This window comes from Cherax quadricarinatus, chromosome 24 (genome assembly GCF_038502225.1).
Source record: "Cherax quadricarinatus isolate ZL_2023a chromosome 24, ASM3850222v1, whole genome shotgun sequence".
Classification (NCBI taxonomy): domain Eukaryota; kingdom Metazoa; phylum Arthropoda; class Malacostraca; order Decapoda; family Parastacidae; genus Cherax; species Cherax quadricarinatus.
Genome location: NC_091315.1, coordinates 39,925,603 through 39,943,698, shown reverse-complemented (window position 1 = coordinate 39,943,698; position 18,096 = coordinate 39,925,603). Strand labels below are relative to the sequence as shown.

The following is an 18,096-nucleotide window of genomic DNA, read 5'->3' as shown; positions in this document are numbered from 1 at the left end:
TTCTTTGTTGGGTTTATCAGGGCCACTGACAGCATAAGCTGTATCGAGCCCGACTTCTCGATGGTAAGATAAGATTTCGTTCGGATTTTTAACCCCGGAGGGTTAGCCACCCAGGATAACCCAAGAAAGTCAGTGCGTCATCGAGGACTGTCTAACTTATTTCCATTGGGGTTTAATATTGTCCCCCAGGATGCGACCCACACCAGTCGACTAACACCCAGGTACCTATTTGCTGCTAGGTGAACAGGACAACAGGTATAAGGAAACGTGTCGAAATGTTTCCACCCGCCGGGAATCGAACCCGGGCCCTCCGTGTGTGAAGCGGGAGCTTTAGCCACCAGGCCACCGGGCCACCTATGAGGAAAAATTGTTGCCCAAGGCTGGGCGATGCGAGGAAAGGAACAAAAGTTCCTTTGTAAACAGAGACAGAAACTTAAGTTTCCAATTAGATCCGGTGGAGCACCTTGCCCAGCCCCAGCAAAGAGGGGCGCCCACACTCCCACCTGAGTTCAGTAACCGGCTTCCCATCATAGACCGATAAAGAATTATCCGCAGAGCGGAAAAAAAAATGGAGCTGGCTACAAGTAAGCTGATGAACAGGTACCCCTCCTGTAGAGTGCCCGGCGGGCAAAATAGATGAGGACAAGCGTCCAAGTGAGAACGGGGAAAATTTGCCACTGATACTCAGGCGAGAGAGAGACGTCCACACCCGACGAAGGCTGGCGCAGAAGTCCATCAACAATTCGTTTCTTTCGTGTCTGACGTCTTTCAGTCTCAATATTCCATTCTTGACAGAGATCGAGACTTTCTTCGAGTGATTCACTGATCAACACTTCCAGTTCACCATCAAAATGATCTCAGAGGTCTCTAAAATCCAGGGCAGCATCCTGGAAGTTCATACTAGGATTCTGCAGCCTCTTTTGAATACGGTCATTGCGAATGAGTACTGTTCCAAAATCCTAGCAAAGTCAGAAAATCGTATCTCAACATGTTATTATACAGCTGCCTTACATAAAAACCACCTGGTGGTTCACACACTCACTCACCCATTTGACTATACGCACAGAAATACGTATCTTAATCTTAAAATAATGATTCCTAACTAGTCACAAGTTTGCATGTGATACTCCAATATAGAAGCTATGTATTGTGCCAAAACAAAAGCATTCACATTGTTAAACTCACAAACTAATATTTAGTCACGGAGTATTTAGTCAACTTACTCCACAATTTGTAATAATTTAGGGTTACGAATTAATCTAAGTTTGCCCGAAATGCCTAGCCTTGCTAGGTGTTCTAGTGGCCCCCTCTGTAATTAGTATTTTGTTACATGTAAACCGCACAATAACCAAAATCTGTAAACCCCGCATTATAATCCTTATAGAGAACGAACTTTGATTTGCTTTGATTTGATTTCTTGTTTCACTGGTCTCGTTTTCATTGTCTGTCGTGTCCTGGAGAACTTAAAGTATCTCCTCAAGGTACTTGTTGACGGGCTTCGTACCTTAATATCCGATTATTACAATAAAAAAGAAACGCTAAACCTACAAGGGTTATACAGCACCTGTACTTGAATAAACTGACTTATGTATGATTGATGCAGGTCCATGATGTGTGCAAGTCCTTGCACCCAACATGACAGCAGCAGCTGTGTGATGACCATACTCAGTCACCTCAAACCTTAACACACCAACATCAGCTGCAGACGCAGTGACCATGGCCGGTGGATACCTCAGGCTGCTACAGAGGTTTCCTAAAGGTTATTCCCTGGCTTTCGCTTATGGATCTGGAGTCTTCAAACAAGTTGGACACAAGAATACCAAGGTAAGTTGTATACACGTGTCTGGTGAGGTGATCTTATGAAGTCAGTTCGTCAAGAATTATGTTTTTTAATTCTCATACAGAAATTTAAAACAAAAATATTGTTAGAAAAGAACTAGCAAACGCGTTAGAGGAACGTAGGTGGCCCGTGGCCTGGTAGGCAACGCTCACGCTTCACACGCTGAGTGTTCATGGTTCGATCCCCGGCAAGGGTGAAAACATTGGGTGTGTTTCCTTACACCTGTTTTTTGGGTTATCCTGGGTGGCTAACCCTCCGAGGTTAAAAATTCAAATAAAACCTTATCCCTCTCTCATCCTAATATTGCAGACTGGAACCAGGAAATGCACTGCTCCTAATAATGGATTATGGATAAAGATTAAGGAACAGGATCTCACCATAGGGATAACACAAGAAAGGTGCTTCTGTTATGGAAATTTTCAGTTATCAACATATGAGCCATAATAAAAATAATTGCAGTAATGACACGCCTCCTCAGCGGTGGGTTGCTGGAACTAAAATTCACTTGTATCACCCTGCTCTCTTATATAATAATAATCTTAAGTTTTAAAAGTACACAATACATCTGTGATTAATACAAAAGTCACACTTTATGGTGACACCCTAGGGCCCTCATTGGATATAAGTGACTTTGATTTGAGTAACTAACCCTCAAGACTAATAATCTGAATAGTTGTTGTCTTCTACAAAAGGTGAAAGGTGTCATTTTATCTGGGTTCCCATGTTAATCTTGTTGAGACATGTATTCACCTCAAGAAAGGTGCCTTGATGCTGGTAAGGGGCTCATGATCGAAGAAAGTTGACCTATTCATCCTTTCGTTGGATCCAGGCATAATATGACCTCTATGGGCTTAGCACCCTTCATAAGTGTAATAATAATAGACATTTATTTCATAATAAATTTCATAAAATTTGTGATGTGTTAAAAGAATTCTTTTTCATAATACAAAAAGATAAATTTGTGATGTGTTACAAGAATTCTTTTTCATATCTTCACTGCCAACATCGGCAAGTTATGCTTGGAGTCAATTGACATTTGTTTTTTTAGTCAATTATTCCATAAAACCTGACTTAACAGCAATGTCAGTGCATAGTATTTTACAAAAATCAGTGGAATACCACTTACAAGTATTCTTCCCTTGATAATTATGTATTTTATTAAGGAGTAAGGATTTTATTTCTTTTCATAGTTTACAATGTGTAATTACAATTTTGATTTGCTAAGTGTAAAGAAAGCTGCTTTCACGCCAGGGAATTTCAGGCAGACTAAGCTTAATGCTTAACATACTACAGTGGACCCCCACATAACGATATTAATCCGTTCCTGAGAGCTCATTGTTATGCGAAATTATAGTTATGCGAATGAATTTTCCCTATAAGAAATATTGGAAATCAAATTAATCCGTGCAAGACACCCCAAAGTATGAAAAAAAAAATTTTTACCACATGAAATATTAATTTTAATACACACAAACTGAAAAAGGCATGCACAGTTACATGACACTTACCTTTATTGAAGATCTGGTGATGACTGATGGGATGGGAGGAGGAGAGAGTCTTAGTGTTTAGAAGGGGAATCCCCTTCCATTAAGACTTGAGGTGTCAAGTCCTTTTCTGGGGTTACTTCCCTTCTTCTTTTAATGCCATTAGGACCAGCTTCAGAGTCACTGGACTTCTGTCGCACAACATATCTGTCCATAGTGGCCTGTACCTCTCGTTCCTTTATGACTTCCCTAAAGTGTTTCACAACAGTGTCAGTGTAATAGTCACCAGCACGGCTTGCGATAGCTGTGTTAGGGTGATTGTCATCAAAAAAGGTTTGCACTTTAAGCCACATTCCACACATTTCCTTAATCTTTGAAGTAGGCAACTTCTTCAATTTCTCTCTCCCCTCCTCCGAACCAGTTTCCTCAGGTCTGGCCTCTTGCTCTTGAAGTTGATCTAGCAGCTCATCAGTGGTTAGTTCTTCATTGTCCTCCACCAACTCTTCCACATCATCCCCACTAATCTCCAACCCCAAGGACTTTCCCAATGCCACAATGGATTCCTCAGCTGGCATACTCCTCTCAGGGTTTGCCTGAAACCCTTCAAAATCCCTTTGGTCTACACATTCTGGCCACAGTTTCTTCCAAGCAGAGTTCAAGGTCCTCTTAGTCACTCCCTCCCAAGCCTTACCTATAAGGTTTACACAACTGAGGATATTAAAGTGATCTCTCCAAAACTCTCTTAGAGTCAATTGAGTTTCTGAGGTCACTACAAAGCACCTTTCAAACAGAGCTTTTGTGTACAGTTTTTTGAAGTTTGCAATAACCTGCTGGTCCATGGGCTGCAGGAGAGGAGTGGTATTAAGAGGCAAAAACTTCACCTTAATGAAGCTCATGTCCCCATAAAGTCGCTCTGCCACGTCTGTAGGATGACCATGGGCATTGTCTAACACCAGGAGGCACTTAAGGTCTAATTTCTTTTCAGTTAGGTAATCTTTCACATTGGGGGCAAATGCATGGTGTAACCAGTCATAGAAAAAGTCCCTAGTGACCCATGCCTTACTGTTTTCCCTCCACAGCACACACAAATTAGCCTTGAGGATATTCTTTTACCTGAACGCTCTGGGAGTTTCAGAGTGATACACCAATAAAGGCTTCACTTTGCAATCACCACTAGTATTGGCACACATCAACAGAGTAAGCCTGTCTTTCATAGGCTTATGTCCTGGGAGTGCCTTTTCCTCCTGAGTAATGGAGGTCCTGCTTGGCATTTTCTTCCAAAACAGGCCTGTTTCATCACAATTAAACACTTGTTCAGGTTTCAGTCCTTCACTGTCTATGTACTCCTTGAAGTCCAGCACATATTTTTCAGTCGATTTGTTTTCCGAACTGGCAGCCTCGCCATGCCTTATCACACTATGAATGCCACTACGCTTCTTAAATCTCTCAAACCAACCTTTGCTGGCCTTAAATTCACTCACATCACTAGTTGCTGGCATTTTTCTAATTAAATCGTCATGCAACTTCCTAGCCTTTTCACATATGATCGCTTGAGAGATGCTGTCTCCTGCTATCTGTTTCTCGTTTATCCACACCAATAAAAGTCTCTCAACATCTTCTATCACTTGCGATCTCAGTTTCAAAAACATAGTTGCACCTTTGGCAAGAACAGCTTCCTTGATTGCCGTTTTCTTGCCCACAATAGTAGCGATGGTTGATTATTTATTTATTTATTTAGTAATTTGAGCATACATACAGAGGTACAAAAAAATACAGGTAAGAGCAGCATGCCAAAGCCACTTATATGCATAGCATTACGGGCTGGCTTAAAATTAACTTAAGAGTAACTAAGCAATGATGAAATCAGTGATAAAACATTATTGTAAACAGATAACTATAAAGCACAAATGAGTATTACAAAGACAGGTCATATGGTTGCATGCATTGCTGTACATTCAGTCGAATGGAGTATTCTGTTGGGTAGTGTATTTAAAAAATAATAAAGTTAGATTGGGTTTTAGGTTTAACATTTATGTGATATAATTGTGAGAAACATTTAATATATACAATTTGTAAGGTTCAGTTATTCAGTATTTATTTGGTTTTGGGTGAGTAAGTGATCTTTGAGAAAAGACTTGAATTTATAAACAGGTAGTGTTTCTTTTATATTTACAGGTAATGAATTCCAGATTTTAGGGCCTTTTATGTGCATTGAGTTTTTGAATAGCGTGAGATGGACACGAGGAACATCAAAGAGTGATCTGTGCCTTGTGTTATGGTCATGTGTTCTGTTGAGGTTGGCAAGATGTTTGAGGGGAGGGTTAATATCAGAGTTAAGTGTTCTATGTATGTAATAGGTGCAATAATAAGTATGGATGTTTTGTATGGTGAGTAGGTTGAGTGTTTTGAATATTGGTGGAGTGTGCTGCCTGTAGTGAGAATTTATCATTCTAACTGCAGCCTTTTGTTGGGTAATTAGTGGTCTGAGATGGTTAATTGTTGTTGAGCCACATGCACAAATTCCATAGGTGAGATAGGGGTAAATAAGAGAGTGATATAGGGCCAGGAGGGCTGACTGTGGAGCATAGTACCGTATCTTCGATAGTATGCCTACAGTCTTGGAAATTTTCTTAGAAATTTGTTGTATATGTGTATGAAATTTGAGTCTATTATCAAGGTGGATTCCTAAGAATTTTCCCTCTGTTAGCTTTGTGATAGGTGATCCGTTTATCATTATGTTAAGAGGGACATCTGTAGCTCTGTTACCAAACTGAATGAAGTAGGTTTTGTCAATGTTTAGTGTAAGTTTGTTAGTCCTCATCCAGGTAGATATTTTCTGTAATTCGGTATTTACAGTATTGGCTAGCGTGACTGGGCTCGGGTGAGAGAAGACGTATGTAGTGTCATCTGCAAATAGTGTGGGTTTGAGTAATTGCGAAGCATTTGGTAGGTCATTTATGTATAGGAGAAAGAGAAGAGGGCCAAGGACACTTCCCTGTGGGACACCAACTGTAATTGGTTGTGCGGAAGAGCTTGCTCCATTTGCGTACACATATTGGCTTCTATTGCTGAGGTATGACTTGAGGTAGTTGAGGGAGTGCCCTCTTATATCATAGTGTGACAATTTTACGTGGAGCAAGTCATGGTCAACTGTATCAAAAGCTTTACACAAGTCAAGGAAGATCCCCAGTGGGACTTCTTTTTTCTCTATTGCAGTGTATATATGTTCTAGCATGTGTATAATAGCATCATTAGTATTTTTATTAGGCCTGAATCCAAATTGGCAGGGGTTGAGTATGTTTTGGGAGATGAGGTAGGAGTAGATTCTTTTATGAATTAATTTTTCGAAGATTTTTGAGAGAGGGTGTAAATTGGATATTGGCCTATAGTTATTCAACTCTGTTTGGTCTCCTCCTTTATGGATCGGGGTGACCCTTGCTATTTTGAGAACTGTAGGGAAGGTGGAGGATTCAATGGATTTGTTAAAGAGTGTTGCAATGATTGGTGATAGCACTTGTGACACTTTTTTGTATATAAAGGGTGGTAAGGTATTTAAATCTCCTGCCTTGTTTTTTAGTGCGTTGATAATAAGGGAGACTTCGTATGGGTTAGTCGGATCTAGGAACAGTGTGTTCGGGTAGTTGCCAGTGAGGTAGTCATTTGGTGGGGTATCTGAGCTTGGGATTTTATTGGCAAGGTTTTGTCCTATAGTGGAGAAGAAATCATTGAGTCTGTTTGCTGTTTCTGTTGGTGGGAGTTGGGGTTCATCTGATTTTGCTAATTTTATTTCGCTATTTCGTGATATCTTTTTTGTTCCCAGAATTTCCGATAGGGTTTTTCAGGTCTTTTTTATATCACCTCGTAAGTTGGATAATCTGTTCTCATAATACAATTTTTTTGCCCTTCTTATCAGGCTGGTTAGGATTGACGAGTAACGTTTTGTTTGGTCTCTGGTTATGTTATGGGGTTTATTATATAACCTGACCAGCTCAGAGATACGCACTCCACTTTCATATTTATCAATGATCTCTTTCTTCATCTCCATAGTAATTCTCACCCTTTTTGCTGTAGGGTTGGCACTAGAAGCTTTCTTGGGGCCCATGGTGACTTATTTTGCAGGTGCAATCACTAAAAAGGCTGTGATAATATGAAATGTTCCAGTTGTATGTTTGGAAGTGACCGCGGTGGCTGGCTGGCTTGTAAACACTGGCACCAAAGGGACAAGTGAGGCGTGCTCAGGCCAAAGTGGACGCGTATGGTACGGAACGAATAGCACTGGTCGGGTTTTTAAGCACTAGTCGAGGCAAAATTTTTGCGTTAAAATGTATCGCTAGTTAGATTTATCGTTAATCGATGCCATCGTTGGTCGAGGGTCCACTGTAATTGCTTAACAAGTTATGGTACAGTGGACCCCCGAGTTTCGGCGGCATCAACTTTCGTGAAATCCGACTTTCGGCAAGTTTTTTCGGCAAAATTTGGCCTCGCGTTTCGTGATTAGACTCGTGATTCGGCGACCATCCGGTACCTGTCCGCCCGTCACCATGCACACAAAGTCAGTCCCCCACGCCATTCACGCTCAGTGTGCCATTGTTTACCAACACGTGACCATCACCCTGCGGGTTCATACGTAATAATCCATTGTTTTTTGTGATTGCAACTGCTAAATAAGTCACCATGGGCCCAAGGAAAGCTAGTGCAGGCCCTTTGTAAAGAAAGTGAGGAACACAATCGAATTCAAGAAGGAAATCATTGAAAAATATGAGAATGGAGTGCGTGTTACAGAGCTTGCCAGAATGCATGGCAAACCCCATTCAACCATCACTTTGATCGTGGCGAAAGGAAAGGAAATAAAGTGTGTTGTTGTTGCAAAGATTAAGGACATTTGTGCAAAGTGGACTGAAGTGCAAACATTTATGGATGAACTTCACCCTAACAAAGCTGTTGCAGGCCGTATTGGCAACATGTACAATGACAGTGTTGTGTCCCACTTCAGACAAATCTTAAAGAAATGCCAGAAACAGAGCTCTCTGGACAGATATTTTATGCGACAGGGTTCCAGTGACTCTCAAGTTGTTCCCAATGCCAGTGTCTTTAAAAAACAAAGAAGGGAAGTAACCCCAGATAAGGACTTCATACCTGAAGTCCTAATGGAAGGAGATTCTCCTTCCAAACAATAGTGTACACCTTCCTCCTATCCCCTCCTCCCATCTTCCATCCACCCAGAAGTCTTCAGTAAAGGTAAGTGTAATGTTGTTATTTTTTATATGCATGTACTTGATTTCTCATTGTTTTCAGTATGTAAATTTTTATTTAATTTGAAAAAAACATTTATTTTAATATTTTTGGGTGTCTGGAATGGATTAATTTTATTACCATTATTTCTCATGGGGAAAATGGTTTTGCCATTCGGCAATTTCGACTTTCGGCAGGGTCTCTGGAACGGATTAATCACGAAACTCAGGGGTCCACTGTATTATATTTTAGCACATTTTATGTAATGAGATTGAGACCATTTTAGTTTTGAAATAATCTTTGCATTTAAGCACATTTTCATCATGTATAGGAAAAATGAATTTTTGTGATATTTGTGACAATGAAATATTTCCAAAATGGTAATACTATACTGCTTTGGTCAGTGATATTTATTCTCACAGTAATTGGGCAAATACTGTGTGTTAATCCTCTTCCCATTGAGGTGAAAATAGTCAATCCAATTACTGCTTAATATACTGTACAGTATTAACTGGACCTTTTCTTAAGCAAGATGGGACCTACACAGATGACAGCAAAGAAATGAGCGAGATATGTACTAAAATCCCAATACGGCTCAGTGTTCAGCGAGCCGTTAATCAGCCTAAGGGTTGACACTCCGATAATAGTAATATAATAATATCTTTATTTCCACAAGTACATGTATGAGGTATACAGGCCTAGCTGACATCAATGCTGCTTGTTATGCAGAGCATTTCGAGCAAATTAGGTCAGTTTTGCCCCAGGATGCAACCCACACCAGTTGACTAACACCCAGGTACCCATTTTACTGATGGGGAACATAGACATCTGATGTAAGGAAACATGCCCAATGTTTCTACCCTTGCCGGGAATCGAACCTGGACCCTTGCCGTGTGAAATGAGAGCTTTAGTTACCAGGCCACAGGGCACCATAAATGAATAAATAAATTCTAAGACCCAAAATTTGGTCATGTCAAAAATCTCTAATATTATCCTAACACCACAAGACTTCGAAGAGGCAATTAATGACATGCCCATGCACTCTGCCCCATTCCCAGACTCATGGAACTCCATGTTCATCAAGAACTGCAAGAAGCCCATGTCAAATGCCTTCAGCATTCTATGGAGAGAGAACATGGACATGGGTCATCCCACACTCACTTAGAAACAACAGACATAACCCTACTCTACTAAGGTGGCAGTAAAGTATAATTGCAAAGAACTACACACTGATAGTGCTAACATCCCATATCATAAAAATCTTTGAAAGGGTTCTAAAAAGCAAGATCGCCAACCACCTAGATAATCATCAATTACACATCCCAAGGCAACACCAGTTTAGAACAGGTCGTTCTTGCCTGTCCCAGCTACTGGACCACTATGACAAGGTCCTGGATGCTTTAGAGGATAAACAAAATGCAGATGTAGTGTACACAGACTTTGCGAAAGCCTTCGACAGGTGCGACCATGATGTAATAGTGCACAAAATGCATGATAAAGGAATAACAGGAAAAGTTAGTAGATGGATCTATAACTTCCTAACAAATAGAATACAAAGAGTTACAGTAAACAGGGTAAAGTCTGAGGAAGCTGCAGTGAAAAGTTCTGTTCCACAAGGCACAGTACTCATTCCCATCCTATTCCTCATCGTCATATCTGACATAGAGATGTAAGCCATAGCTCTGTGTCTTCCTTTTGCAGGTGGCACCCGAACTGCCATGACAGTGACCCCCATTGAAGACCCTACAAGACTCCAAGCGGACATCAACCAAATCTTCAAATGGGCTACTGAAAACAATATGGAGTTCAATGAAGAGAAATTTCAGCTACTCAGATATGGTAAACTTCAGGAAATTAAAGCTGTATCAGGGTATACAACAAATTCTAGCCACACATTAAAGTGAAAAATTAATGTGAAGGACCTGGGAATGATAATGTCAGAGGATCTTGCCGCCTTCATAGACCACAACACTGTATCTCCCTCATCTGCTTGAAGAATGATAGGATGGATAATGAGAACCTTCAAAACTAGGGATGCCAAGCCCATGATGATTCTCTTCAAATTGCTTGTTCTCTCTAGGCTGAAATACTGCTGTACACTAACTGTCCCCTTCAGGGCAGGCAAAATTGCTGACCTGGAGAGTGTACAGAACTTTCATGGCACACATAAGTACGATAAAGCACCTAAATTACTGGAATTGGTTGAAGTCCCTTGATTTGCATTCCCTGGAATGCAGGTGAAAAAAATACATGATAATATACACTTGGAAAATTCTAGAGGGACTAGTACCAAACTTGCACACAAAAATCACTCCCTGTGAAAGCAAAAAACTTGGCAGGAGATACAACATTCCCCCAATGAAAAGCAGGGGTGCCACAAGTATGCTGAGAGACAACACAATAAGTGTCAGGGGCCCAAGACTGTTCAACTGCCTCCCAGCATACATACCAGTATACCAATAGACCCCTGGCTGTCTTCAAAGTTTTGGACAGGCACCTAAAGTCAGTACCTGACCAGCCGGGCTTTGGCTCTTACATCAGTTTGTGTGCAGCTAGCAGTAACAGCCTGGTTGATCAGACCCTGATCCAACACGAGGCCTGGTCTGAGACCAGGCTGCGAGGGCATTGATCCCCGAAACCCTCTCCAGGTATACTCCAGGTATACAGTTTTATCTGCCTATTACTTAACAGTGCTGCCACTAGGAAGCTGTCAGAGAATTCTCTTGACTGATTAGCGATGTTCAGACAATTATGAGATTTCCTCTATTCATATGGGATATACATTTAATATGTAACAAATTCATCACTGTACATGGCCGGGTCATCATCTGGAAAAGACCCGAGTCAGCAGTACAGGCAAATCAAGAAGAAATACTGTACATTGTCTACCTGGTTGTGCAGTTCCTTCATAAAAATTATGCATTCACTTTTACATATAATATCTGGGTCATAAGTTTCACATTTAACAAATTTAGCACTACGTACTGATTGCCTACTTGTGGTACAACATTACTGTATCAAGAATGCTAATCATCATCCCCTCCTTCCCCTTCCTTTTTTTTTTTTAAAGCATTTCCTGCTTGGTATTCCTTAACCCTTTCATGGTCTGTCTCGTAGATCTACGGCTTTATGTTCAGGGTCCAAACCGTAGCTCTACACTATGAGCTCAGCTCACTCTGATAAGCTGTGAGTGGTAAATTTGGGCCTAGATATGAGAGAATACATCTATGTGGTATGTGTGCACCACACAAAATAAATTCTGCAGCAGTGTATAATGAGAGAAAAAACTGAGACTGTGATTTTCGATTAAAACAGCGACTTTGCAGTGTTTTTTCGTATGTTTTTTATAGTTGTATATGCGATTTCTTGGTCTCATTTGATAGAATGGAAGACATATTACAGAAATGGAGATGATTTTGATTGGTTTTATTACTGGAAATGGCTTGAAACTGAGCTCAGAGTAACAGAAATTTTAAATTTTTGTCGATGTTGAAGAGTAAACAAACGACCTCACACGTCTAATACACACCAGCTGGTGGGTCTAATATACATCCACAAATGTGATGACGATATTTATACAATTATTACAATATTGCATAACAGTAAATCTTCTATTTTTTGGTTTGAATAAAAATTCATTGTGAATAAAAAATCAAAATGGAATTCATTTGTAAAGCCTGAAAACATAACTAATGAGCAGAGGAAATGTTAGTTTAGTGCCAGGAATTGCCTGCATTGTTTATTCTGGACCCTATTTTGAAATTGGAATATTTTGAACATTGTGTTAAATTGGCCAAATTACCAATTACCGATCACTTTATTTTGTAGTTGAAACAGTTGACTGGGCGATTTCTTGTGCTCAGTCGATAGAATAGAAGTAATACTAGTGAAATAGCTAAGAATTTGGTAGACTGGAATAATGTAATTGACCTAAAATGGGAGTCAAAGTCGGCAAAATCGCTGATTCATAAATATCGCTGACACATCAAAATTCGCAAGAGCATAATTTCGTCAAATTTCGTACTTTTTATTTTATCACCTTCAGAAAAAGATTCTCTACCATTTCATAAGAAAAAATAAATTTTTTTTTTTTTTTTTTTTTTTTTTTTGAAAATTCTTGAACACTGGTGCACCACCCTTTGAAATTTGGCTTCTGGACTGTGAAAGTGTTAACTTGAGCCTTGAACTTGTCACTGCCTCTTCTGTACCGATTTTGATATGGTTAGACAATAATAAGAATAATAATAATTTATTCCCATAAAAAAGTGACCAGTGATACAGATTTTGTGAGAAGCCCAAAGTATGTACAGTACATCATTAAAGGGAGGCTTGACCTAAAACTAAAGCTACTTAAATACCATTAAATACTGTGATTGTGGTACTGTATAAACTTGAGTATAAGGTCCAGGTATTGACATAAGGTGGAAATAAAGAAATATGCAGCATAAGGTTACAGCTCACAAGTGAACAAATTGATTGGTAATACAGTGGTACCTTGACTTACGAGTGCCCCAACTTAAGAGTTTTCCAAGTTATGAGCCGTCGCTTGGTCGATTTTTTGCTTTGAGTTGCAAGCCAAAATCCGAGTTACAAGCGATCTTCAGATATGCTGCCATTAGTTGGTGCAGCAAATGCCACAACATCTGCCCAGCATCCCAGCATTTTGTGCTTTTTGTGTAGTTATTTTGCCAAATTTCTTTATTCTAACCATGGGTCCTAAGAAAGTATATGAATGTGCAAAGGACAATGCTGAATAGAAGAGGATGATGTCCACTGAATTAAAGTATGAAATAGAAAAACATGAGAAAATTGCTTTTGTTTCAGTGTTTTCCTTATGAAACTAGTGATCTAGTGCAGTTAGCCTCACAAACACTGTTTTCTTTTATAATAAGATCTCAGAAGGGCAAGACTAGGAAGATATGGCCAGAGTGATAATTATTTTTACCTCGGGAGTGGCTGCCACCACTCGTCACATAATGACATATTTTATTCATGTCTCTGTGTTATTTAGAGTTGATATTAGCGTTATTCTGAAGTATTTTCTGTCTCCCAAGAGCCAGGAATGCCTCTGGAACAGATTAATGGTATTTCAATTAATTTCAATGAGGAAAATTGATTTGATATATGAGCAGATTGAGTTGCAAGCTTGGTCACAACGAATTAAACTCATAAGTCAAGGTACCACTGTATTGTTTAATTTTACCCCATGTAGGTAGGTAGTAGGTTGGTAGACAGCAACCACCCAGGGAAGTACTACCGTCCTGCCAGATGACTGTGAAACAGAAACCTGTAACTGTTTTGCATGATGGTAGGATTGCTGGTTTCTTTTTCTGTCTCATAAACACGCTAGATAACAGGGATATCGTGCTACTCCTACTTACACTTTGGTCACACTTCACAGACATGCACATGCATATATATATATACATACATCTAGGTTTTTCTCCTTTTTCTAAATAGCTCATGTTCTTCTTTATTTCTTCTATTGTCCATGGGGAAGTGGAAAAGAATCTTTCCTCCGTAAGCCATGCGTGTCGTATGAGGCGACTAAAATGCTGGGAGCAATGGGCTAGTAACCCCTTCTCCTGTAGACATTTACTAAAAAAGAGAAGAAGAAAAACTTTATAAAACTGGAATGCTTGAATGTGCGTGGATGTAGTGCGGATGACAAGAAACAGATGATTGCTGATGTTATGAATGAAAAGAAGTTGGATGTCCTGGCCCTAAGCGAAACAAAGCTGAAGGGGGGTAGGGGAGTTTCGGTGGGGGGAAATAAATGGGATTAAATCTGGAGTATCTGAGAGAGTTAGAGCAAAGGAAGGGTAGCAGTAATGTTGAAGGATCAGTTATGGAAGGAGAAAAGAGAATATGAATGTGTAAATTCAAGAATTATGTGGATTAAAGTAAAGGTTGGATGCGAAAAGTGGGTCATAACAAGCGTGTATGCACCTGGAGAAGAGAGGAATGTAGAGGAGAGAGAGATTTTGGGAGATGTTAAGTGAATGTATAGGAGCTTTTGAACCAAGTGAGAGAGTAATTGTGGTAGGGGACCTGAATGCTAAAGTAGGAGAAACTTTTAGAGAGGGTGTGGTAGGTAAGTTTGGGGTGCCAGGTGTAAATGATAATGGGAGCCCTTTGATTGAACTTTGTATAGAAAGGGGTTTAGTTATAGGTAATACATATTTTAAGAAAAAGAGGATAAATAAGTATACAAGATATGATGTAGGGCGAAATGGCAGTAGTTTGTTGGATTATGTATTGGTAGATAAAAGACTGTTGAGTAGACTTCAGGATGTACATGTTTATAGAGGGACCACAGATATATCAGATCACTTTCTAGTTGTAGCTACACTGAGAGTAAAAGGTAGATGGGATACAAGGAGAATAGAAGCATCAGGGAAGAGAGAGGTGAAGGTTTATAAACTAAAAGAGGAGGCAGTTAGGGTAAGATATAAACAGCTATTGGAGGATAGATGGGCTAATGAGAGCATAGGCAATGGGGTCGAAGAGGTATGGGGTAGGTTTAAAAATGTAGTGTTAGTGTTCAGCAGAAGTTTGTGGTTACAGGAAAGTGGGTGCAGGAGGGAAGAGGAGCGATTGGTGGAATGATGATGTAAAGAGAGTAGTAAGGGAGAAAAAGTTAGCATATGAGAAGTTTTTACAAAGTAGAAGTGATGCAAGGAGGGAAGAGTATATGGAGAAAAAGAGAGAGAGGTTAAGAGAGTGGTGAAGCAATGTAAAAAGAGAGCAAATGAGAGAGTGGGTGAGATGTTATCAACAAATTTTGTTGAAAATAAGAAAAAGTTTTGGAGTGAGATTAACAAGTTAAGGAAGCCTAGAGAACAAATGGATTTGTCAGTTAAAAATAGGAGAGGAGAGTTTTTAAATGGAGAGTTAGAGATATTGGGAAGATGGAGGGAATATTTTGAGGAATTGTTAAATGTTGATGAAGATAGGGAAGCTGTGATTTCATGTATAGGGCAAGGAGGAATAACATCTTGTAGGAGTGAGGAAGTGCCAGTTGTGAGTGTGGGGGAAGTTCGTGAGGCAGTAGGTAAAATGAAAGGGGGTAAGGCAGCCGGGATTGATGGGATAAAGATAGAAATGTTAAAAGCAGGTGGGGATATATTTTTGGAGTGGTTGGGGCAATTATTTAATAAATGTATGGAAGAGGGTAAGGTACCTAGGGATTGGCAGAGAGCATGCATAGTTCCTTTGTATAAAAAGTAGGCCTTAGACAGGGATGTGTGATGTCACCGTGGTTGTTTAATATATTTATAGATGGGGTTGTAAGAGAAGTAAATGCGAGGGTCTTGGCAAGATGCGTGGAGTTAAAAGATAAAGAATCACACATAAAGTGGAGTTGTCACAGTTGCTCTTTGCCGATGACACCGTGCTCTTGGGAGATTCTGAAGAGAAGTTGCAGAGATTGGTGGATGAATTTGGTAGGGTGTGCAAAAGAAGAAAATTAAAAGTGAATACAGGAAAGAGTAAGGTTATGAGGATAACAAAAAGATTAGGTGATGAAAGATTGGATATCAGATTGGAGGGAGAGAGTATGGAGGAGGTGAATGTATTCAGATATTTGGGAGTGGATGTGTCAGCGGATGGGTCTATGAAAGATGAGGTGAATCATAGAATTGATGAGGGGAAAAGGGTGAGTGGTGCACTTAGGAGTCTGTGGAGACAAAGAACTTTGTCCTTGGAGGCAAAGAGGGGAATGTATGAGAGTATAGTTTTACCAACGCTCTTATATGGGTGTGAAGCATGGGTGATGAATGTTGCAGCGAGGAGAAGGCTGGAGGCAGTGGAGATGTCATGTCTGAGGGCAATGTGTGGTGTGAATATAATGCAGAGAATTCGTAGTTTGGAAGTTAGGAGGAGGTGCGGGATTACCAAAACTGTTGTCCAGAGGGCTGAGGAAGGGTTGTTGAGGTGGTTCGGACATGTAGAGAGAATGGAGCGAAACAGAGTGACTTCAAGAGTGTATCAGTCTGTAGTGGAAGGAAGGCGGGGTAGGGATCGGCCTAGGAAAGGTTGGAGGGAGGGGGTAAAGGAGGTTTTGTGTGAGAGGGGCTTGGACTTCCAGCAGGCATGCGTGAGCGTGTTTGATAGGAGTGAATGGAGACAAATGGTTTTTAATACTTGACGTGCTGTTGGAGTGTGAGCAAAGTAACATTTATGAAGGGGTTCAGGGAAACCGGCAGGCCAGACTTGAGTCCTGGAGATGGAAAGTACAGTGCCTGCACTCTGAAGGAGGGGTGTTAATGTTGCAGTTTAAAAACTGTAGTGTAAAGCACCCTTCTGGCAAGACAGTGATGGAGTGAATGATGGTGAGAGTTTTTCTTTTTCAGGCCACCCTGCCTTGGTGGGAATCGGCCAGTGTGATAATAAATAAAAATAGTACCAGTGAAAATTAATAGATGAATGTGTGAGATAAAAATTATGATGTAGTGGAATAAAAAGTAATAGAGCCAGTAATAACAATGATATACAGCCTCTCCTCACTTAGCAACATATTTGTTTACCAATGACTCGGACTTACGACAGGCTCTCTGACTAGTATGCACACCTAAATAATGTATATTAGAGCTGATTTCCTCTATCCTGTTTATTACAATATACAGTACACTACTGTATAAACAAAAATATACCATAAATGTTATCAATAGTGCAGATGTGACATTAAAACAATGTCAGAGATGGTTAACAAAACTCATTACTATTATAGTATGCTCCTCGCTTACCGATTAATTCATTTATTGACGTGTCCTTAGGAACAGAATTATGTCGTTAAGTGAGGAGAAGCTGTAATAAAAGTTGATGGTAGATTATAAATCGGGGCCTTTTATTTACATGGAGTTTAAAATCAGGTTGAGTTGAACTCATGAGATAACAGAGAGGTTTGTTTCCTGTGCTTTGCATTCTGTTGCAGCTCTTCAAGATGGGTTTTAGCTTTGGATTAATTTCTCCTTCACCTTGTCTTACAGTGTATGTATTTACCTTTATGTTCACCTGAATATTTTTAGCTTTCGTAGGGAATGATTTTCGTGTGCAAGTTTGGTACTAGTCCCTCTAGGGTTTTCCAGGCGTATATAATCGTGTATCTCTCCCGCCTTCGCTGCAGGGAGTACAGGTTCAGGAACTTCAAGTGCTCCCAGTAATTGAGGTGTTTTATCTCCATTATGCGCACCATGAAGGTTCTCTGTACATTTTCTAGGTCAGCAATTTCACCTGCCTTGAAAGGTGTTAGTGTGCAGCAATATTCCAGCCTAGATAGAACAAGCGACCTGAAGAGTGTCATCATGGGCTTGGCATCCCTAGTTTTGAAGGTTCTCATTATCCATCCTGTCATTTTTCTAGCAGATGCGATTGATAGTGTTATGGTCCTTGAAGGTGAGATCCTCTGATATGATCACTCCCAGGTCTTTGACATTAGGTTTTTGCTCTATTGTGTGGTTGGAATTTGTTTTATACTCTGATGAAGTTTTAATTTCCTCATGTTTACCATATCGGAGTAATTGAAATTTCTCATCGTTG

The 18,096-nt window shown here is 40.0% G+C and overlaps 1 protein-coding gene across 1 annotated transcript in view; it reads left to right on the top strand.

Annotated features, from left to right (window-relative positions):
• Positions 1-1,438: 1,438 nt before the first annotated feature.
• Positions 1,439-18,096, top strand: part of LOC128690936 (phosphatidate cytidylyltransferase, mitochondrial) — a 73,854-nt gene continuing 57,196 nt past the window's right edge. Inside the window, exon 1 of the mRNA XM_053779726.2 lies at positions 1,439-1,824. Coding sequence (XP_053635701.1) covers positions 1,717-1,824 — 108 coding nt within the window. The 5' untranslated portion in view covers positions 1,439-1,716. The remainder of the gene's footprint in view (positions 1,825-18,096) is intronic.